The 23,761-nt window shown below is 36.9% G+C and overlaps 1 protein-coding gene across 1 annotated transcript in view; it reads left to right on the forward strand.

The window, feature by feature from the left end:
* The window catches only part of LOC147343960 (protocadherin-15-like), a 1,781,617-nt gene that overhangs the window by 1,448,516 nt on the left and 309,340 nt on the right, over window positions 1-23,761 (forward strand). The window contains exon 18 of the mRNA XM_086377653.1: window positions 6,311-6,443. Within this exon, the coding sequence (XP_086233779.1) occupies window positions 6,311-6,443 (133 nt within the window). The remainder of the gene's footprint in view (window positions 1-6,310; window positions 6,444-23,761) is intronic.

Here is a 23,761-nt window from a genome sequence, read left to right on the forward strand (position 1 = left end):
ACTGTTAAAATCTATCAACCAATCCCATTGTTGTTAAACTGAAATTTAAATCAGTAAGTAGAGCACATGAGTACCAGAAGGCTGTGACTCTTGCTCATCTCTCTAGTCTTAATTCCTACCATTGCCCTAATTATGTCTTTTTCTTTAGTTGTACAAAAGGTATTGTTTTCTTATTTATTGGTCTCTGAATTTGCACACATGTTTTTCCCTGTCTGTAACGCCCTGTGGTTTTTATACCTACGTGCATCTTGTCCCTGTAACTTTCCCTGAGAAATTTCTCTGAAGTCTTAGGTTAGTTTTAAATCTGGGAGTGTTGCTCCTATGGATCCCTGTATGTATTTCCAAAATAATAAAACAGAACCTATGAACACTGAAGTGTAAATACAGCTTTTTTATTGTGATATTGGTGAAGACAAAGGAAAAAAAAAAGTTAAGCTTTTATTTTGATGATCCTCTTAGAAACAAGGTAGAAATATAGAGTTACAAATAGATACCTCATAGCATGTGTTGACACATTTAAAAGAAAATTACTATACAGACTGTGCAATCTTCTAAATGTCAAGAACATTATCTCAGTACCACTGAGTAGTATTGTCATATCCAAAAAATGTGACTTTTTATTTTCTTAAAAATTATACCATTTTTGAAGTTAAGGCTTCTTAGGCCTCTCTTCACAACCTCTTTTTATTTATATTTTATTTTGTTCTTAAAAACAAAATGCTATTGGTGAAGTTTGATTCATAATATAAACAATTAAAATTGATTGTGATATTATAGTCTGATCCAAATACTTCAAATTTGTGATTTTCTGTGAGATAACATCCTTCCTTGCAAACCACAGATGTTTTATGCTCTCACACAGAAACATACACACACATGAGATAATTAAAAAGTCTTGTTTACTTCCCAGTTTTGTTCTTGTAGAATGTGGGGAGAAAAGGCAGGCAGATTTTACATTTGTAAGTTTTGCCTTTGAGTTTGTCTTCTGTTGCTAATTGTCTTCACAACCTTGAATCTCTCACTTAATCTTTCTGATTTTCTAATATTCTTTCATAAAATGAGAGTTAAACTAGATGGTTTCCAGGGTCTTTTAAAAACATATGATTATCTGAGAAGTTACACCACCTTTCTTACTCTACTTTGAACTCATTACCAAATGAGAAATAAAAACTTTATGATTTTTGTGTTTATAGATTTATCTACTATAAATCTGACTATATTATAAAAATAAAATTTATATCATATAGATTCTCAGTTTTATGCATTTAAGACTAGCTGTAAAATGTAATACAAAGTGTTCCCATAGAATGTTATTATTTACCTTGTGACTGTCCTGTTTTGTTATGTGCTTAATTAATGATATTGAATTACTAATCTTTATACAGCATTAATGATATTATTTTATTGTTAATACTATCAGGATTCAATTTTAGAAAGCTAACTCTGACACTATATTAACATCAGGGCTAAAAAGAGGATAGAGTTTTAGAAGGCCATAACCATCAAGAAGGTTGGTGCTTATTTCAACTTATTGTAGCAAAGTGCCAGGATGTTAAAGATGAAAAACTTAAGACCTTGAAATATGATCGTACTCAAATAACTCTAAAATCCAAATGTGTGTGTGAGGAGAAAGGGTTGGGAATGATTAGTGATTCTAGCATTTGAATTACTGGAAAGGAGCAAAGGAAGCGAAGAAGTAAGTGCAGATGAAGGAGACAGTCATGATGGACCTTGGTGTTCACTGGCTTGTGCCTTGGGAAATAGAATCTTTTTTTGTTTTGCATTTAATTTTTTTCTTCTCTGTGCCAAATACACAAGCTTCTTATGAGTTAGAAGTCATTACTGTAGGGTTGTGGATGTAAACAGTTTAGTCAAAGGGGGAAGAATAAGGAAATATGTAAAGTACAATAAGTTTAGCATAAATTATACTTTTAAGAGCAGAAAGAGACCCATGTTCAGATAAAACTTTTATGAAGTATTCCACACCAGTAAGTTGAACCTCTAATGAATATCAAAAACAGGAAGGTTCTAGATTTTTGAAAGGAAACTTTGAATTTAGAGTACAGGTGTTTTTTAGGTCAAAAAAGTGAGGGACTCTCTTGCCTCCAGGGTTACCAGGGTTTTAGGTCAGCTTGTAGAGGAATCCCCTGGACTCCAAACTTAAAAGGCAGGGGAATCTGCATGTTTTACTCCCCATGAACTTCTGGGACCCTGGTCTTCTAAATCAAATTTGTGTGAGAAAAACCTTATATATTCGTGGAAAATGTAGATTTCCAGTCCCACACTAAAAGATTAGGATCCAGTATGTCTAAACCCTAACACCACCACAATCCACTTGGGAAAGGAGAGAGGATACTGCACCTGTAGATTTTAGCTTAGAAAAGTGGAAAAATGCAATTAAAATGTAAAATATTTAAAGGGATATGAATAAGATAAATGCAAGCTTATTAATTCCATTTCAAAGAATAGAATAAGAAACCTTATTTTGAATAGTTATCAATAATAACTGATATATGTATGTTTTTCAGTATGTACTTCCCTGGCATCTCAGATGGTAAAGAATCTCCCTGTGATTCTGGAGACCTGGGTTTGATCCCTTGGTCGTGGAGATCCCATGGAAAAAGGATTGGCTACCCGCTACAGTGTTCTCGCCTGGAGAATTCCATGGACAGAAGAGCCTGATGGGCTACAGTCCATGAGGTCCCAGAGTCAGACACACCTGAGCAGCTAACACTTTCACTTGACTTCATATATTTATATATACATACATACACATGTGCACACACACACACATATTTAACCCTTATGCTAATCTTAATGTTATTATTATATTTAGTTATCAGATGAAGATCAGATCAGATCAGTCAGTCGCTCAGTCGTGTCCGACTCTTTGCGACCCCATGAATTGCAGCACACCAGGCCTCCTAGTCCATCATCAACTCCCAGAGTTCACTGAGACTCACGTCCATCGAGTCAGTGATGCCATCCAGCCATCTCATCCTCTGTTGTCCCCTTCTCCTCCTGCCCCCAATCCCTCCCAGCATCAGAGTCTTTTCCAATGAGTCAACTCTTCACATGAGGTGGCCAAAGTACTGGAGTTTCAGATAGTGAAACTGAAAGAAGTCAGTTGCCTATGATCATATCTGGTAGCATCAAAATTTTAACCTAGGAATGTGTGGTTAAAAATCCAGTGCTCAACATTACTCAGCTAGGATTATTATCAATATGGTGGAGGGTAAATGTTATTGGGCTTATTATGCACAGAGGATGTGCCTGCAGCAAAAAGGAAGAAATAGTAAAATGTGTGAATCACTTTATATGTAACAAACACTAAGAAAATAACTCAGAATGATGAAGGGTAATATTAGCAGTAATGTTTATCTTGGGATGGCTGTTGGAATGAGATCACCACCTGGGAGAATAATATGCCCACTCATACTGACAATTACTTGATTCCCACATAATGAAAAGTGGGGCTCTTTGCACACTAAAATTTTTAACTTCCTGATATTTCTCTTTTTCATCTATCCATCATAGTTGTTGTTTAGTCACTGAGTCATGTCTGACTCTTTTGCGATCCCGTGGACTGTATATAACCTGCAAGGCTCCTCTCTCCATGGAATTGCCCAGGCAAGAATACTGGCATGGATTACCATTTCCTTCTCTAGGGGATCTTCCCGACTCAGGGATCAAATTTGGGTTTCCTGCATGGCGGGGGGGTTCTATACCACTGAGCCACCAGGGAATCCCGCCATTATAGTACTGATAAGGGTAAACTTGATACCTCTAAGTTTATAAGCAACATTTCACCATCCATTTTAACCTACTTTAAACATCTTACCCTTAAAACACGAATTGTAAAAAAAAAATTAGAAAAGCAATTATATTTTGATTAATTTTAATGGTGAATTTTAATAATCAGATGATATCAGAGCAAGAAATAATGCAGATGCATTAACTAATTATGAAGTCTAAAAGATTTTAATTTAGATTGAGATTGCTTTGGAACAATATTGTGGTAAATATAAGTATGAATTTTTTTAAGTCACTGCAAATTTTTAGAGGTACTTAGTATTCTACAGGTATCTATTCTACTGAGAATATGTTCAGAAAAGATTTAAACTTAGGCATATTATAAGGTGATAAGCTAAAAAAAATATTTTCTTTGCCAATAAACTGTGGAAAATTCTGAAAGAGGTGGGAATACCAGACCACCTGACCAGCCTCTTGAGAAACCTATATGCAGGTCAGGAAGCAACAGTTAGAACTGGACATGGAACAACAGACTGGTTCCAGATAGAAAAATGAGTACGTCAAGGCTGTATATTGTTACCCTGCTTATTTAACTTATATGCAGAGTACATCGTGAGAAACGCTGGGCTGGAAGAAGCACAAGCTGGTATCAAGATTGCCGGGAGAAATATCAATAACCTCAGAAATGCAGATGACACCACCCTTATGGCAGAAAGTGAAGAGGAACTAAAAAGCCTCTTGATGAAAGTGAAAGAGGAAAGTGAAAAAGTTGGCTTAAAGCTCTACATTCAGAAAACTAAGATCATGGCATCTGGTCCCATCATTTCATGGGAAATAGATGGGGAAACAGTGGAAACAGTGTCAGACTTTTTATTTTTGGGGGCTCCAAAATCACTGCAGATGGTGACTGCAGCCATGAAATTAAAAGACGCTTACTCCTTGGAAGGAAAGTTATGACAAACCTAGATAGCATATTCAAAAGCAGAGACATTACTTTGCCAACAAAGGTTCGTCTAGTCAAGGCTATGGTTTTTTCCAGTAGTCATGTATGGATGTGAGAGTTGAACTGTGAAGAAAGCTGAACGCTGAAGAATTGATGCTTTTGAATTATGGTGTTGGAGAAGACACTTGAGAGTCCCTTGGACTGCAAGGAGATCCAACCAGTCCATTCTGAAGGAGATCAGCCCTGGGATTTCTTTGGAAGGAATGATGCTAAAGCTGAAACTCCAGTACTTTGGCCACCTCATGTGAAGAGTTGACTCATTGGAAAAGACTCTGATGCTGGGAGGGATTGGGGGCAGGAGGAGAAGGGGACGACAGAGGATGAGATGGCTGGATAGCATCACTGACTCGATGGACGTGAGTCTGAGTGAACTCCGGGAGTTGGTGATGGACTAGGAGGCCTGGTGTGCTGCAATTCATGGGGTGGCAAAGAGTCAGACACGACTGAGTGACTGAACTGAACTGAACTGATGATCTGTATTTCTCTTAAGAGCTTTCAAAGTAAACAAATATAGATTAATAATCTCAGAAAAATGTTTTCAGTAACATGTTTTTAACTGATACACTTAAAGATTTTTGGGCTACTTTAAGAAAATTTTAGCCCCCAAATAGAAACTGTAAGAAATGTGTTTTGAATAAAAAGGCATGATTTTGTTAAAGTAAGTTAAAGCATACACTTAGGCAGTGGTGGTATGTTTTAATGATAGAATACTAACTTTGTAAACCCCAGGTCTCATTAATATAGTCTAGACTACATTTCTTCTGTACCAATCTTGAATATGTTGCTTCTTCAGCTTTTGCTACTTAAGGAAATTTCAGAGTTTAGATATATCAATAAAGGTGATTATATCAATGCTAATGGTTTTGTCCTTCTAATAGTAGAATAACTTGTGTCCCTCAAAAACAAATGTCGATCGATCTAAGCCTTCAGTTAAATCTAACTTCCAAATTTTTATATTATACTCTTTAAAGAAGACTTAAAAACAGATTTGGTATTGTTTGCAACTATTTTACACAACTGTTACTTTATGATCCTGACTCTTGACATGCATTTCATTAAGCCATTGATGTCAGCAAAAAAGCTAATAAAACACAGCCCATATTTTGTTTTCTGTGTTATTTTAATCAATACTCCCTCTGCTGGTTTAATAGGAAGAAATCCCCAAGGACAGCTCTTATTACCAAATATTTAGAGTAGTTTTTTTGCTATTAGAGAAGCATTATAAAATAAAGTCAAAAGTCAAGGCAGTTTAATTCATTACCTCTATTTGCACAGTTATTTCTTTTTAATTCACACTATTAATCTAAGTAGGAAAAATCCATACCTGAGGCATGTTTTCTTTTTTTCCTTTTGCTAAGATAATTTCATAAAAACATCATCTTTTGGTAGTAGCTTTTGTTTTTCCACCCTTTTATTCTGAATTGCTTTATTATTTCCCATAAAAAATTCAGAATTTCTCTCTCCTGTAAACCCAACAACAGAATATCAAATGCACTCTGTCATTAAATGTGATGTAGATTTTTACCCGTCTTGTTTGCTTCTCTTTCTCTGCAGGCATTCCATCTGCACTGTGTACATTGAAGTGCTTCCTCCAAATAATCAAAGCCCTCCTCGCTTTCCCCAGCTGATGTATAGCCTTGAAATCAGTGAGGCCATGAGGATCGGTGCTGTTTTATTAAATCTACAGGTATGCTCCTTAGTTTACATATAAAATTCTAGCAACAACCTTGAAGGCTAATGGGTTTAATATCCATGCAAGAAGGGAGAAAACCTCACATGTCACTTACACTCTGATGAATGACAATTCCATCTGGAAAGGAAAGTAGGGATAATATGGATGGAGGGTTTCCACAGCAAATCTATTCTATTGATTGCCACTATTGAAGCACTAACGTTAGCTGGCAGGAATTAGCTGCAGTCATCACAAGAGGGAATGAAAGGATTGGAAGCATGCACTTGAATATCTTATACTTTGCATCCAAAGTGTTTGCAGCTGACTCTTGTGTTCTGTCTTGGATTCCTTTGCCCCGGCAGGATTTATTTTTGCTGCAGTGTTCAGTATAGAAAATGACTTTAGATTCACCAACTGATGGTAGGCATTCTAATTCAGAGGTAGACAATTTTATTTTGTGGCCATGGGAAAACCTTGTAATTGCTGTGCCTCAGTTTATTTGTTTAGATGAAGGGGGTAGATTTAGGTGATATTTCCATTTGCAGCTCTTGATACTTGGGCATATGAGTTACTTGCAGAATGATAGCTTGATTTTCACAATTTATATATTCCTGGCTAAAGCATATTTGGCCAGAAAATGTTATATTTTCAACTGAACCTACAGTTTCAAGTTGGGCTACTTGTACTGTTGATGATAACTGTCACTTGCTATAAAATTCATGAGTGCAAAACATTACTTTATCTACGGATATTCAGAGGACAGAGTATTTATCATCTCCTGGTGTTATATGGGAATAGCAGGAGTTGCTGACATGAGAATTCAGGAAGCTGCCTTTGAAGATTAGAAATCTTCAAAGATTTTTTTTTTTCTTCAAATGTGATGATTTAGGAAAATCCCAGCATTGACCTTTGTCATCAAATGAGATGACATGAGGCATCTTGCAATCCTATTTGAATACACCCCCTCTCTCAAACCCTGATGATATAAAATTAAAGGTTCCACCGAATGTTTGCACTAGAAGGAGTGCTGAAAATAATGAAACATATCAACCTCATTATCTAAATGTGGAAAATGAATCTTATAGAAAGTAAATGGGGCCTAAATCAGTTGATGAAATTATCAACATTTCCAAAACAAAGCTCATTCTGTTATACCCCGCTCATTTTCTGAGGCTGCTAAAATTCTGGCTGGCATTACCAGATACTTCTTTTTACCTCTGCTCTTTTCTCTATTTTGTTGCTTTTTATCTAGGTAACTAGAGTGAATTTACTTCTGTTGGTCATTTACTATTAAAACATAGGGAAATAAAATTATATAAAAGTAAATATATTAGTAATAAGGAAATTTGGGGGATTTTAATGGATAAAATAGGCTTCCTTGGTGGCTCAAACAATAGAGAATCTGCCTGCAATGCAGGAGACCTGGATTTGATCCCTGGTCCTAGAAGATCCCCTGGAGAACGAAAAATCTCTCCATTCCAATATTTTTGCCTGAGTCCCTTGGACTGCAAGGAGATCAAACCAGTCAATCGTAAAGGAAATCAACTCTGAATATTCACTGGAAGGACTGATGGTGAAGCTGAAGCTACAATACTTTGGCCGCCTCCTACAAAGAGCCAAGTCACTGAAAAAGACCCTGATGCTAGGAAAGATTGAGGGCAGGAGGAGAAGCTGATGGCAGAGGATGAGATGATTGTGTGGCATCACTGACTCAAAGGACATGAGTTTGAGCACACTCTGGGAGATAATGAAGGATAAGGTAGCCTGGTGTTCTGTATAGTCCATGGGATCGCAAAGAGTTGGAAGTGACCAAGTGACTGAACAAAATAAAATAAAAAAAAAAAATCCTGTAGCTTCTTTAGGAGAAATAAAACATTTAGTTGAGTCATATAAATGATAAAATATAGAAAACCAAATATTAAATAGTTACATTTATAGAATAACGAAAATTTTTGTTTACCTATAATGGGAATTTATTTTGTTTAAACAAAAAGTAAAGAAAAATAAATCTTAGATTTGTAAGTTCAGGCCAAGAAATTGTACATGTTTAACATTTAAATATTTCTTAAGAATGTGCCTTTGTATAATTTAACTTTCTGTAAGTTAGATATAATTTTACTTCTAAAATGGCTCTGGTTTCATTTCAAATCCCAGAAATATCTTGGAACCGTAGTACAGGAGAATAATTCTACCTGTGAGTTAAAGATGAAAAGGAGTTGGCCTTTTTCATATCTCAAATTTCTCTAGTACAAAAGCTGAGAAAATACTTGAAGTGACATTTCTATTCACCCTTTGTGCTTCTGGTAGAAGAGAAAGAAAAGATGCCAATTGCGATGGCAGTCTCTATTAGAAAGAACTAGGGTGACACCATCAAGGCATTTTTTATAAGCCACCAACCATACACTTTTGCTCATGATCAACTGAGACTGAATTGAAACTAGTGACCTAAAAGTTGAAAAGCTCTGTCAAATTACTCTCGCAAAGTCTTCTAATAACAGAATGTATTAGAGGTACTTCTGGATACATTCTCATCTTTTCCACACACAGCACTGCCCACTGCTGACTCACAGCTCAATTTAGAAAGACAGGATTTATGGAGAAATATATTTTCGAAGATAACAGAAGACTGACTTCAAAATAATCTGTTTTGACTGAGATCAAAGTGGTTTCTTTTCAGACAACAATCTTTGTTTCCCTCCCCAGCCCCTTTCCTTTCCTCTTGTAAGTATTTTCCTTTCGTTCTTTCTAAAAGTTGTTCGGGAGGCTGTGATTTTCCTCAAAATATCCTATTAACGATATTTTCCCTAGCTGCTTTTTTGATGGCATTTCATGGAGGAAAATATTACCGGGAGCTTTTATTTTTTCAAACTTGTTGTGCTGATCAGCTTTAGTATTAGGTGGGACTTTTTCTTCCAGAATTGGTCAGATTTTGCTCTAAAGCATGTTCCTCCTTTGTAATTCTGAACTAACAGTGAAGCCTGTGAGACTGGTGTGCTGGTGCCAGAGCACACACTGGGATCCTGAAAACAGGCTGTGTGCCTCTCTCCCCAGTTTTGTTTGCTTATGTCACAATGCTAGCTTGAAATGGCCCATGGTGGGTGTTTTTATGCCGTCAAAACTAGCAAATGCAATGAATCAGTACCCTCCAGTCCAGATCAGTAGTTAAACTTTTGCTTACACACCATTGGATTTGGAGCAAACTTCTCAAGATTCAGATCACTAAAATGTGTTGACTCTAGCAGCTTTCTGCATCTTTGTCCCTCTGAAATTTTGATCTACTTCCATCACTTTAAAGATGAGAGCTATGCTTCCAAATGTGACTCTATATTATACTCAAATACGATAGGTCTCAGCTTATTTTATCCATATAAAAGCATTTTTTTGCTTTCAAATTACCCTTATAATTTATGACTTACATTCTCATCGACTGCTTGACACATCCCTGTTACCACTAGTATAATCCTTTCTTACACATGGATTCTCCTTGTACCATCACCATCATCATCATACTCATATAATAATAATAGCTATATAATAACACTTATGTGGAACTTAGTGAGGCATGACTACTTCCAATAATCATGTGCAGATGTGAGAGATGGACTATAAACAATTCTGAGCACTTAAGAATTGATACCTTTAAATTGTGGTGCTAGAGAAGATTCTTGAGAGTCCCTTGGACTGCAAGGAGATCAAACCAGTCAATCCTAAAGGAAATCAACCCTTAACATTCATTGGATACTGAAGCTGAAGCTCCAGTACTTTAGTCAGCTGATGAGAAGAGCCGACTCATTGGAAAAGACCCTGATGCTAGGAAAGATTGCAGGCAGGAGGAGAAGGGGATGACAGAGGCTGAGATGACTGGATGGCATCACTGACTCAATGGACATGAGTTTGAGCAAACTCTGGGAGATGATGAAGGACAGGCAAGCCTCATGTGCTGCAGTCCATGGGTTACAAAGAGTTGGACATGACTGAACAACAGCAACAACAATGAGGCAAGCACTATTTAAGTTCTTAATTGTCTCAGTAAGGACTGCCAGGTTTATATTATACACTCACACTCAAAATTTCAACAATTAGTAACATAAAGTGTTATTTCCTACGCACACTGTGTGTCCATCATGAATCAATTCTAGCTCTGAAAAAAAAATTCTACCCCTATTCTTCATGATTTTCATTCTATTTCAGAATAGTGGAACAGCCTCTACCTGGGACAGTGTTGTTCCTCTGACAGACTGAAAAGAGAGGTACAATAAACCACATGCTGTCACATAATGCTTCTTCTGAAAGTAACACGGGACCCTTCTACCCACATTTCCTTCACCAAACCAGGTCACAATTCTGCTAGTGATTCAATTATGGCAAGGATGTATAATCCTATCACTAGAAAGTGAAGTCGCTCAGTCATGTGGGACTCTGCGACCCCATGGACTGTAGCCTACCAGGCTTCTAAGTCCATGGAATTTTCCAGGCAAGAGTACTGGAGCAGTTTGCCATTTCCTTCTCCAAGCGATCTTCCTGACCCAGGCATTGAACCCAGGTCTCCCGCATTGCAGGCAGGTGCTTTACCTAGAGGCAGACATTAATTACATGGCTATGTCTGATGTCAGAGCCATGACTTCTTTTGGTACAGCCTTTGCTTTCCAAATCACTGCACACAGCAGCCTTGCTAAATGATTCATAACTGCCTAACATAATTTCCCATCCTTGCAACAAGCAATAACAGTTTCCTTACCACCTTATCTTGATGTCAGTGCTATTTATTTTTTGGGGGGTGTTTATTATGGTACAATCCAATTTTAAGCACTAAATTGTGAGTTAGTTAAAATGTCTAGGGTTTTGTTGCCAAATTTCACATTCTATGCCCATCTCAGGTTGGTAGTGACTGCTATATTCAGTCTGCATTCTGAAACTCAGAGTAATGGAGCTGCCTCTGTCTATAATTTTATTGATCTCTTGACTGAAGGCAATATTTGCAGTGGAAACACAACAAAACCCAACACAGCAAAAAGCAAAACCTCGTTATTTGCTATTACCCATCAAAGAGTAGGACACAATTGAGCAACTGAACAGCTACCACCACAAAGGAATGATGCACGTAATATCTATTCATACACCGGCCCCACTGGTGGAAAAAATCACAGGGATACTTCTGAGGTAATAGGTCAAGAATGTAAAATCCTCACATAGGCAAATAATTGCACAAGTTCATGGCAAAAGTCAGTGATGAATGTCTTATTTTCCCTAAGAAAGGACTGCCAATAATTTCAAAATATTTACTTTGAGCACTAAAATGTGTAAGTAAACAAATAAATGGGCTTCCTAGGTGGTGCTAGTGGTAAAGAGTCTGCCTGCCAATGCAGGAGATGCAAGAGATGTGGGTTCAATCTCTGGGTTGGAAAGATCCCTTGGAGAAGGAAATGGCAACCCTTTCCAGTACTTGTGTTAAGAAATTGTAAGGAAAGGACAAAATCCCAAGCATTATAGTTCAACATTTATGTGCTTACCCACTATGCCTATGTACTTGCAGTATACTTGCAAGATTTCCATTTTCTGTTCTTTATCCTACTCAAGCTGTTAGGAAACAGGTAGATATTCTTTCCACAGTGAGGCTACTTTATGGTTTGGCTCATGACCACTGTTGAACATTCAGAAGTCTCCATCTGTTTATCACTCTCCCCCTTATCCCAACTGCACAGTACTGTCTATTTCACTTTCTGGACAAAGAGAAAATACATATGCTCCATAAAAACAGCTTATTGATAGTCTTTTTTTTTTTTTTTTAGAAAGTCAATTTTTGCATATTTTGTGTAGTCCATTCTTAAAGATGGAAAGCTAAGAGTCAATTTTCCGAATATCAAATTCTGTGCACATCCATTGTTTTAAATAACAAATCAAAAGAGAAATTTAAAAATGTTTAGTTGGTTCAGTATAATTTGATAAATCAGAATGTTTTATAAGTTCTCTTAATCCAACTTATTAATTGTCTTTATTCTCTGCCATAATATTTCTCAAAGATTTTTTTATTTTACTGTTACATTTTTGCTTATAAATTGTGATTATGTTGTTGAAAGTCAGTTCCCTTAACCTGCTAAAAAGAAGTTATATCTTTTTAACATATGTATAACACATCACGTCATTTGGGCATGTTGGGGAGGAAGATGTTTTCCATTACCATTCCAGTTTTCTGGCTGGTCTGAATTAAATTAACATGAGACAGATAAATAGTAGGAAAGGAAACAAAAATTTAATAACACTGTACATGGAATAGGCTCCAGGTAGCTCTTGCATGGAAAATTCCATGGAAAGGGGAGCATGGTGGGCTATAATCTGAGGTCACAAAGTGTCGGACATGACTGAGCACGTGTCCATACAAACATGGGAGAGACCCCAGGCGGTACTAGTGGTAAAGAACCTGCCTGCCAATGCAGGAGACTTAAGAGATGTGGGTTTGATCCCTGGGTCGGGAAGATCCCTTGGAGGAGGGCATGGCAACCCACTCCACTATTCTTGCCTGGAGAATCCCATGGACAGAGGAGTCTGGTGGGTCGCAGAGTCAGACACACCTGAAAGGACTTAGTATTATTTCTAACATAGAGAATGTGGACTAGAATTTAGAGTATAACCTAGATAAAGCGCATCTGAGTTAAAAAAGAAAACTTAAATCCCCAGATTCTACTTCAAAGGATTCCTAGTTCTAGGTAGAATACTCTCCATAAATCTGGGTAGGAGATATCCCAGCAGTCTTGGAAAACTTCACCTTAGATGTAGATGAGGATATGGCGCTCCAGTGTTTGGTAATTCAGTGCTTCTAGTCTAAGACTAGGAGAAGAAAATCCAAGGGAAGGAAGGGGAGATTGACATCCATTCTCTAACTGAGTGGCTGATGAGACTTGAATTGGTGAATTTACAAGGGAAAGAGCATTGGAAAGAGATGTTATGGTGAAGTGGGCAATCAACAAGAGGATATGAACTGCTTCCTTGAAAACTTTTTCCAATTGTAGGTAAGATTAATTCTGCCTGGGTCCATAGATTTTAGTGTTGGGGCTTTCAAGTGTATATAAAAACTAAAGGGATTGTACCATGTGGAGAAAAAAGGCATCTACACCAAGGTATATAGAAAGAGGCCTACAACTGGGTGTTCTGTAGAAGACATGGAATTTCTCAAAGTGCCACCAGTTCCTCGTATGGCTGCTGGGGGTTGTGTCCCTTATCAGTGGAGTCTGCTGGTCCCAGTCCCCTTCCACACTTGTTGTTGTTTTTGTTGTTCAGTCACTCAGTCATGTCCAACTCATTAAAACCCCATGGACTGCAGCACACCAGGCTTCACACCAGGCTTCACCCTATCCCAAAGCTTGCTCAAACTCATATCAATTGAGCAGGTGATGTCATCCAACCATCTCATCCTCTGTCGTCCCCTTCTCCTCCTGCCTTCAGTCTTTCCCAGTATTAGAGTCTTTTTCAGTGACCCTTCTCTTTACATCAGGTGGCCTAAGTATCAGAGCTTCAGCTTCAGCATCAGTCCTTCCAGTGAATATTTAGGACCTTTTTCCTTAACGATTGACTGGTTTGATGTCCTTGCAGTTCAAAGGACTCTCAAGAGTCTCCTCCAACACCACAGATCAAAAGCATCAATTCTTCAGTACTAAGCCTTCTTTATGGTCCAACACTCACATCCATACATGACTACTGGAAAAACCATAGCTTTGACTAGACAGACCTTTGTCAGTAAAGGGATGTCTCTGCTGTTTAAGATGCTATCAAAGTTTGTCATAGCTTTTCTTCCAAGGAGCAAGCATCTTTTAATTTCATGGCTGTAATCACCACGTGCAGTAATTTTGGAGCCCAAGAAAATAATGTCTGTTACTGTTTCCATTGTTTCTCCATCTATTTGCCATGGAGTGATGGAACCAGATGCTATGATCTTTATTTTTTAAATATTGAGCTTTAAGCCAACTTTTTCACTCTCCTCTTTCACTTTCATCAAGAGGCTCTTTGGTTCCTCTCTACTTTCTCCCATAAGGGTGGTGTCATCTGCCTATCTGAGATTATTGATATTTCTCCTAGCAATCTTGATTCCAGCTTGTGCTTCATCCAGCCTGGAAATTCATATGATATACTCTGCATATATAGTACTGTTTCTTAATAGCTCAGATGGTAAAGCATCCACTTGCAATGCAGGAGACCCAGGTTCAATCCCTAGGTCGGGAAGATCCCCTGGAGAAAGAAATGACAACCTACTCCAGTATTCTTGCCTGGAGAATGCCATGGACAGAGGAGCCTGGTGGGCGACAGTTGTGCGGTCGGAAAGAGTCAAACACCACCGAGTGACTAACACACACACAATCTGCATATAAATTAAATAAGCAGGGTGACCATATACAGCTTTGATATATTCCTTTTCCAAATAGGAATCAGTCCACTGTTTCATGTCTAGATCTTACTGTTGCTTCTTGACCTGCATATAGATTTCTCAGGAGGCAGGTAAGGTGGTCTGGTCTCTTTAAGAATTTTCCAAGTATGAGGTGGTCCACACAATCAAAGGCTTTAGCATAGTCAATGAAGCATAAGTAGATTTTTTATGAAATTCTCTAGCTTTTTCTATGATCCAGCAGATGTTGGCAATTTGATCTCTGGTTCCTCTGTGTTTTCTAAACTCAGCTTGAACATCTGAAAGTTCACAGTTGAACCCTGGCTCAGAGAATTTTGAGCATTACTTTGCTAGCTTGTGAAATGAATGCAGTTGTGCAGTAGTTTGAGCATTCTTTGGCATTGCCCTTCTTTGGGATTGGAAGGAAAACTGACCTTTTCCAGTCCTGTGGCCACTGCTGAGTTTTCCAAATTTGCTGGCATATTGAGTGCAGCACTTTCACAGCATCATCTTAGGATTTGAAATAGCTCAACTGGAATTCCAGCACCTCCAGTAGATTTGTTCATAGTGATGCTTCCTAAGCCCCACTTCACTTTGCATCCCAGCATGCCTGGCTCTAGGAGATCATGGTTATCTGGGTCATTAAGATTTTTTTTTTTTTATATAATTCTTCTGTGTATTCTTGCCACCTCTTCTGAATATTTCTGTTTCTGTTAGGTCCATACTGTTTCTATCCTTTATTGTACCCATCTTTACATGAAATGTTCCCTTGATATCTCTAATTCTCCTGAAGAGATTTTTAGTATTCCCCCTTCTATTAATTTCCTCTATTTCTTTGCACTGGTCACTTAGGAAGGCCTTATCTCTTCTTTGCTATTCTTTGGAACTCTGCATTCAGATGGATATATCTTTCCTTTTCTCCTTTGCTTTTTGCTTCTCTTCTTTTATCAGCTATTTGTAAGACCTCCTCAAGCAATCATTTTCCCTTTTTGCATTTCTTTTTCTTGAGGATGGTTTTGATCACCACCTCCTATACAGTGTAATGAACCTCTGTCCATAATTCTTCAGTCACTCTATCTATCAAATCTAATCCCTTCAATCTATTTGTCACTTCCACTGTATAACTGTAAGGTATTTGATTTAGGTCATACCTGAATGGTCTAGTGATTTTCCCTACTTTCTTCAGTTTAAGTCTGAATTTTGCAAGGAGTTCATGATCTAAGCCACAGTCAGCTCCTGATCTTGTTTTTGCTGACCATATACAGCTTCTCCATCTTTGGCTGCAAACAATATAATCGGTCTGATTTCAGGATTGACCATATGATGATATCCATGTGTAGAGTCTTCTCTTGTGTTGTTGCTATGACTAATGCATTCTCTTGGCAAAAATCAGTTAGCCTTTACCCTGCTTCATTTTGTACTCCAAGGCTAAACTTGCCTGTTCCTCCAAGTATCTCTTGACTTCCTATTTCTGCATTTCAGTCCCCTATGATGAAAAGGATCTTTTTTTGGTGTTGGTCCTAGAAGGTCTTGTAGATCTTCATAGAACTGTTCAGCTTCTTCAGCATTAGTGATTGGAACAGATTTGGATTACTGTGATATTGAATGGTTTGCCTTTGAAACGAACAGGAATCATTCTGTTGTTTTTAAGATTGCACCCAAGTACTGCATTTTGGACTCTTGACTATGATGGCCACTCCATTTCTTCTAAGGGATTCTTGCCCACAGTATTAGGTATAATGGTCATTTGAATTAAATTCACCCATTCCTCTCCATTTTAGTTCACTGATTCCTAAAATTCCTTCCACACTAATTTGTTGCAATCTCAATACAGATAATTTTTTAAAGAAATATATTTTCCCTCTCCATGTTTTCTTTTTTTAAAAAAATATTTATTTTTAATTGGAGGATAATTGCTTTACAATGTTGTGTTGGTTTCTGCTGTACATAATTGTGAATCAACCATAAGTATTCTTTCCTTCTTTAATCACCTTCCCACCCTGCTCCCCCATCACCCCTCTAGGTTGTCATAGAGCACTGAATTGAACTTCCTGTGTTATACAGCAACTTATCACTCGCTCTCTGTTTCACATATGGTAACATATAGGTTTCAAAGTTACTCTCAATTCGACCCCCTAATCCTTCCCCTGCTGTGTCCATAAGTATGTTCTCTATGTCTGTATCTCTATTTTTGCCATGCAAATAAGTTCATCAGTACTATTTTGTAGATTCCATATATATGTTTAATATATAGTATTTTTCTGTTTCTGACTTATTTCACTGTGTATAACAGACTCTAGTTCTTTTACCTCAGTTCAACTGACTCAATTTGTTCCTTTTTATGGCTGAATAATATTCCATTGTATATATGTACTGTAATTTCTTTGTCCATTCATCTTTTGATGGACATATAGGTTGTTCGCATGTAGGGGGTTTTGTATATAGTGCTGCAATGAACATTGGGGTTCATGTATCTTTTGAATATTGGTTTTCTCAGGTTCCAGGAGTGGGATTGCTGGGTCATACAGTAGGTTTTTTTTTTTTTTTTTTTTCCTATTTTTCAAAAGAATCTCCATACTGTTCTCCATAGTAGTAATATCAATTTACATTACCACCAACTGTGCAGGAGGATTCCCTTTTCTCCACATCCCTTACAGCATTTATTGTTTGTAGATTTTTTTGATGATAGCCATTCTGACTATGTAATGACCATGTAAGTCATGGTCATTCTGATCAATAAGGTCAGTTTTGATTGCTTCATTGTAGTTTTGATTTGCTTTTCTCTATTAATAAATGATGAGCATCTTTTCATGTGTTTGTTGGCCATGTGTATGTTTTCTTTGGAGAAATGTCTGTTTAGATCTCCTGCCCATTTGTTGACTGAGTTGTTTATTTTTCTAACATTGAGATACTGAGCTGCTTCTCTATCCTTTCTATTCCTACATTAGAGGAAAATTGAAAGGAAGATAAATGAATAAGAGATCACATTCACCTCACTCCAAGTCCCCAGAATCAAAATTTGTTTTAAAATGAAGAAAAATGCATCATACAATAAAAATGAGGCAGTTTTTCTAATTAGGAGTTATATATTCAATTGAGACATTATTGATGAAGTCAGCTACATGCCAAAAATGGAGGTGATCAGTGCAGTGGCCTGACAGCAGCCTGTAAAAAATAAAACCTTTAATTTGCTACCCAAGAATTAAGATTCCTTATTCCGAATATAAAGGAAAGTGAAGTCTTAATTTTTGTACCTACAATGAAAGTACAGGAGAAGAAAATATTTAGTAGATGCCATGGAGGTCGCAGACCTGTAGCATTTGGCATTTAAAGCAATCAACTCTGAATCTGCCTCATTTCACTCCTGGCTTTCTAGTTGTGATACTCTCCTGCATTACTAGGTGAGTAAAGTGATAAAGTATGTTATTCTTAAGGCCTTGACATAGTTTCTAACATGTGGTTATTCAAGATGGAAAACCCAGTTCCTTTCGTGCTTCTGCAATAATCAAAATATCCATTTTTAGCAGTAAGTTTACACCTGCCTGTAGAGAACAAATGTTAGTTATGAACAAGTTTTGAATAAAATGACCCATTTACCTACTGTTAGTTAAGGACATCCTTAGGGAAAGCTCAACTACCCTTTGTAAAATAGATAGCAAACATATATGGGAAACAGAGTAAAGATATAACTCTCTTTGCACACAGTATGTTCCTGTAAGGGTGAAGTTTTGAAATTAGAGGAAAATAAGTACTAGCAATTGTTCATTGATTTAAAATATCTTTATCCCTGTCCTCTTTTTTTTTTTTTGCTACTAATTCTTTTATTTACACATGGACTTACTTCTGAAAATGAATGGTGATATGATAGAAAAATAAGTGACTTGAAGTGATCCCAGTGCCAGTGCTGATTTTTTCAAAAATAAAGAACAGATATAGTGAAGCACAGACTAACAAAACAGCCTCTGGGCAAAGTAGCCTATATGGCTGGTAAACTGAAAATGGGTTTTATATTTTAAAAGTTTTTTTCATAAAATATAAATAAAAATGAAATTAGAAAACAAAAATATATATACAAAGAAGTCACATGTAGCCTTACAAATATTTTAATTACTTTTTAAGGGGGGAAAAAAGGATTCTGACCCTTATAATATACAATTGAGTACCATTTAAAAACAAATGAAACAGGTGAGCAAATTAGCAAAAAGTCCATTATGTTTAAATAAAGTAAATGTGAATATCTAAAAAATAAAAAAGAAGTAAAAAATATTTTTCACTCTTAAAATGAAGTATATTAAATTGAAATAGGAGTCATTTAATTAAGCTATGTCAAAATTCTCTGTTATCTGTTCTGAGTCTCACATTAGCTAGTTGAAAACAGGAGCAATATTAGTTATTAAGGTATAGTTCATATATGTGTGTGTGTGTGTGTGTGTGCGTGTATTAAGTCAATACATTGCTGTTGTTGCTCAGTCACCCAGTCATGTCCAACTCTTTGCAACCCCATGGACGGCAGCACTCCAGGCCTCCCTGTCCCTCACCATTTCCTGGAGTTTGCCCAAGTTCACCTTCATTGTATTGGTGATGCCATCCAGCTAGCTCATCCTCGGATGCCCTCTTCTCATTCTACCCTCAACCTTTCCCAGCATCAGGGACTTTTCCATTGAGTCAACTGTTTATATCAGATGACCAAAATACTGGAGTTTCAGTTTCAGCATCAGTCCTTCCAGTGAGTATTCAGGGTTGATTTCCCTTAAGATTAACTGATTTGATCTCCTTGCTGTCCAAGGGACTCTCAGGAGTCTTCTCCAACACCACAGTTCAAAGGCATCATAAACTAAGGATTAACTTATCCTTTGGTATAATCAAAAGACAGAATTTTAAGAGCTTGGGAAATAGAAGGGAAGTTATTGTCTTTTGGATAGCAAAGCAGAGATTAAATGAGACAGCATGTAAGCATGTTGATTGCATAGATTAGTGCCTAAAATGAAAAAAAAAAATAGTTCTTTTTATTTTTATTCCTAATCTCCAGAAGAATGAACACTGCCTTTTTGTTTGTTTGTTTGTTTTTCAGTTAACTAGATTTAAGACTTTAAATGTGAACAAGATGGTACTGGACACTTGGAATAATGGATAGAAAAGTGAAATATCAACTGTACAGGAATGTATATGTTACCAAACTTGTCTTCTGATCCATGCTGGGGTCCTAGTCCAGCTTAGACCCCTTGTCTTGGGCAAGGAGATTATTTTTCCAATTGAATTGACATAACCAATAAAGAAAACAAAGCTGAGATTGGAACATCACAAGCTTTTCAATGGCCAAAGAAGGGAGAAGGGGAAATCAGTTTTTAAACCAAATTCTCAAGCCAATTTGAGCAGAGCCAAAATCCCATGGACTGAGGAGCCTGGTAGGCTGCAGTCCATGGGATCGTGAAGAGTCGGACACGACTGAGCGACTTCACTTTCATTTTTCACTTTCATGCATTGGAGAAGGAAATGGCAACCCACTCCAGTGTTTTTGCCTGGAGAATCCCAGGGATGGCGGAGCCTGGTGGGCTGCCATCTATCGGGTCGCACAGTTGAACACGACTGACGCGACTTAGCAGCAGCAGCAGCAACTATATATATTGAAGGGTCAAGGTAAAAGGGAAGGGACTGGAAAGAGTAGGAGGAATATTCCCAATTTATCCAAGAATAGGAGTGTGTTTTGGACCTGGAACTGAGGCAACAATCCTTTTTAGTCCTTGTGTGGCTTTTCCACTTGTCATGGCAATTGACAACTCTCCTGGCACTAATGGGTGTGTCATTTACCACACTAACGTATTACTGTGAGCATATAATGAGACTCAAAGTCTACTGAAGGTGAGCCTTCCTGCATTTGGGGGCTAACTGATTCTGAACAGTTCTGACTTTTCTCTTTGCAGCTTCCTCCTGAAACTTAGATAAGAGAAATTGGTTTCCATTCAAGGGAGTTGTAGGGAAACAGCCTTGGCAACTGATGTAATCCAAAGAATATATTCAATTACTTTATTATTTTGTTTGTTCTTCCATTGAGAAAGAATAATCATTTGTGTTTTAGAGAACAAAGTGACATTTTGAAAGCCCAAGAGATATGTGGTTAAGAGGTCAACATTAATAGTAATAGCATCAACATTTAATTTTAATTGAATGCAATTATCAGGCAAGAACTACAGCAATCACTTGAAAGCTTCCTCATCTTTTATAGTCTCAGCAAAGCAATAACTTTTGCAATGTCGAACACAATCCTGTTGCAGAGTGCGCATTCCATCTCTTCTGATCTAGACGCTGTGTGCTATTATTCATTATTCTATTCAGCCTTTCCTAGAGACTGAAGTTCATTTATTTCTTTCAGTTGTACTCAGACTTGCAAACAATCCCCTGAAGAGCAGAGTAAATCTACTCACAGGGCTAATCACTCTTTTTTGTTCTAAGGTGTGCTTGATCAGCCTTAATTTTACTTTCTTGCAGTTGCTTCTTAATTCTTTACAAAAGCGAAGGAAAATATGTAATGTCTATTGACACTGGGAAAACTTAATTTAGCCACTGCTTTAGACTTCTGGTTCCACTTACCGGTGATCTCTGATGGCCTCTGGCATGTTGAGCCATTTCCCCCCCGCCCTGGCTCCTCTTTCCTGAAGCCCGTAAAGCAGGTAAAACAGCTCAGACATACTTGGCAGGAAAAAAACTAGAAAGTGGTGTGAAATACATTAGAAAGCAAGATACTGCCATCTCTGATCATCTGAGGAAAAAATATATACATTTTACTAATTAAATTGCTTGCTTAAGCAAAAGCTGTGCTTGCAGCATGCATTTATTTACTTGCCATCTTTTTTTCATTTTACTCATTTTTAAAATAGTTTCAGAAAGCTGCAGAACTTAAACTCTGTGCCTCAAAGAATTAGTATATTTTTCATCCTGAAGAAAATTCCTGCTGCCTTAATCTCACTGCAGAATTAATCCATTTCTGGAAAATATGAATGAAATGCAAGCCATCATACAGCAGGGCTTCCCTGGTGGCTCAGTGGTAAAGAATCCACCTGCAAGTGCAGGGGAGATGGAGTTCAATCCCTGGGGCAGGAAGACACCCTGGAGAAGGAAATGGAAACCCACTCCAGTATTCTTGCCTGGGAAATTCCATGGACAGAGGAGCCTGGTGGACTACAGTCCATGGGGTCACAAATGATCAGACACGATTTAGCAACTAAACACCACAATGACTGCATTAATACATCATATTAATGTTACTATTTTTCATATTAATTTTCATATTATTATTCATATTAATTAATCCATCATATGAGAGGTATTTATTTGTTTTTCTGATATCTTTGAACTGTTCTAGAAGTTTTAAGAGTTTTTTTTCTTTTATCAATGAATATTTCTTATAAAATAAGATATATTTTCCCCTGAAGATGGTGCAGGAATTTATGATTCATGAATGTTTTATAGCCAAATGTGTGTGAATCATAGACCCTATGCAGTTTCATTTATATTATGGGGATCATTTTGGATATGTCATCTAGAGATTTGCTTTTCTGTCATCAAAGAAGCTTTTTTTAAAACATTAACATGTTAGTATATGGATTGACATTGCAGATTGTATTGAAAGACATTCTATTTAGTAGGTTGCTCTGATTTTGCCAAGTGTGAGGAATAAAATCATTCATTTCCTCTATGTTTTTACTTCATATAGTAGAAAATACATTGTTTCATCTTTCCTCCTAATATTAATAGATTTCAGACAATTCTTTCACCAATAACATTATCTCAAAAGAAGAGTGTCACAGAAGTTTAAATACATTGAACACTGATATTGATTACCCAATTTCAAGTATAATTTATATTTTATACTGAAGATACATAGATAGGTAGGAGATTGTAAGATATATGTTTTAGAGAGAAAGAGATGTCTCAATACCAAGCAACCAGCTTTTACAAAAATTAAATATGATTTGTAGTTCAAATTTTTCTCCTTTAAAGCAGATGTTCTGATATGTCTAAGTTTCAAAAGAAAGTTTGCTGTTCTTAACACTATGGTATGTTTATTATCTAGGGATGATTTTTCATCTCTAGTCATGCAAAGTTGCCAAAAGTGAGGAAAATGTATTTTTTTATGTATTCTGCATTCACATATGTATCTTCCTCTTCCCAAAGAATAACTTAGCCTCATGTAAATCTTCCATAGATAATAATATGCTCGTAGACATAAAGCCAGAGAAGTGTCAAGAGGTAAGGGAAAGGAGAACCCCAGGTCTTACATATTTAAACAGTTATTTTCTGTCATTTTTCTTTGTGCCTTCCTAGTTTAAGAAAAAATAAACATGATAAAAAATATGTAAGATTTTCCTCAGAATATAATGTAGGTTATGACTTGAACTTATATTTTCGATAGAGTTAGACTTTACTTCTTTTTCTGACTTAAATAGTCTCTAACAGAAAATAATGTACATAGGAAATGAGTAAAAATTACCTAATTTTCCTCCCAAAGAGGACCGGTGTCTTATAAAACTTGATACAGTATAAGAAATAAGGCCATATTATCAAGTTCTTTTGAAAGTAATTCAGGATGTAACATAAATGAATAAGATGAAATAGTCTTTTTCTGATAGCACTGACCATAAAGCAACGGGGCTGTGGCTCGTGGGACAGGTGAACACAGATGATGATCTGTGGCTCTTATTCAGCCTGGAGACAGAGTCACTGGCAAGGAGAACAGCTTTATTTTGGTAACTCTCTTACTCCTTATTTTCATCAAACACTGGGATGAAGACTTTTACAACCTCTAATCACACCATCTACCAATCTTTTCACCTTATTCCTGTGCTTTGTTTTTAATCTTGCAATTAAAATTTAACACTCCTTCCTATCTAAACCGTTTCCTTAACTTGAATACTGTATCAGTGCTTCTAAAGCCTTTGTAATGAAGGATACATTTAAATAA

The sequence above is a fragment of the Bos grunniens genome, chromosome 26 (assembly GCF_055505025.1).
Source record: "Bos grunniens cultivar Pamir isolate PY7600 chromosome 26, Bosgru_T2T1.0, whole genome shotgun sequence".
Taxonomy (NCBI): domain Eukaryota; kingdom Metazoa; phylum Chordata; class Mammalia; order Artiodactyla; family Bovidae; genus Bos; species Bos grunniens.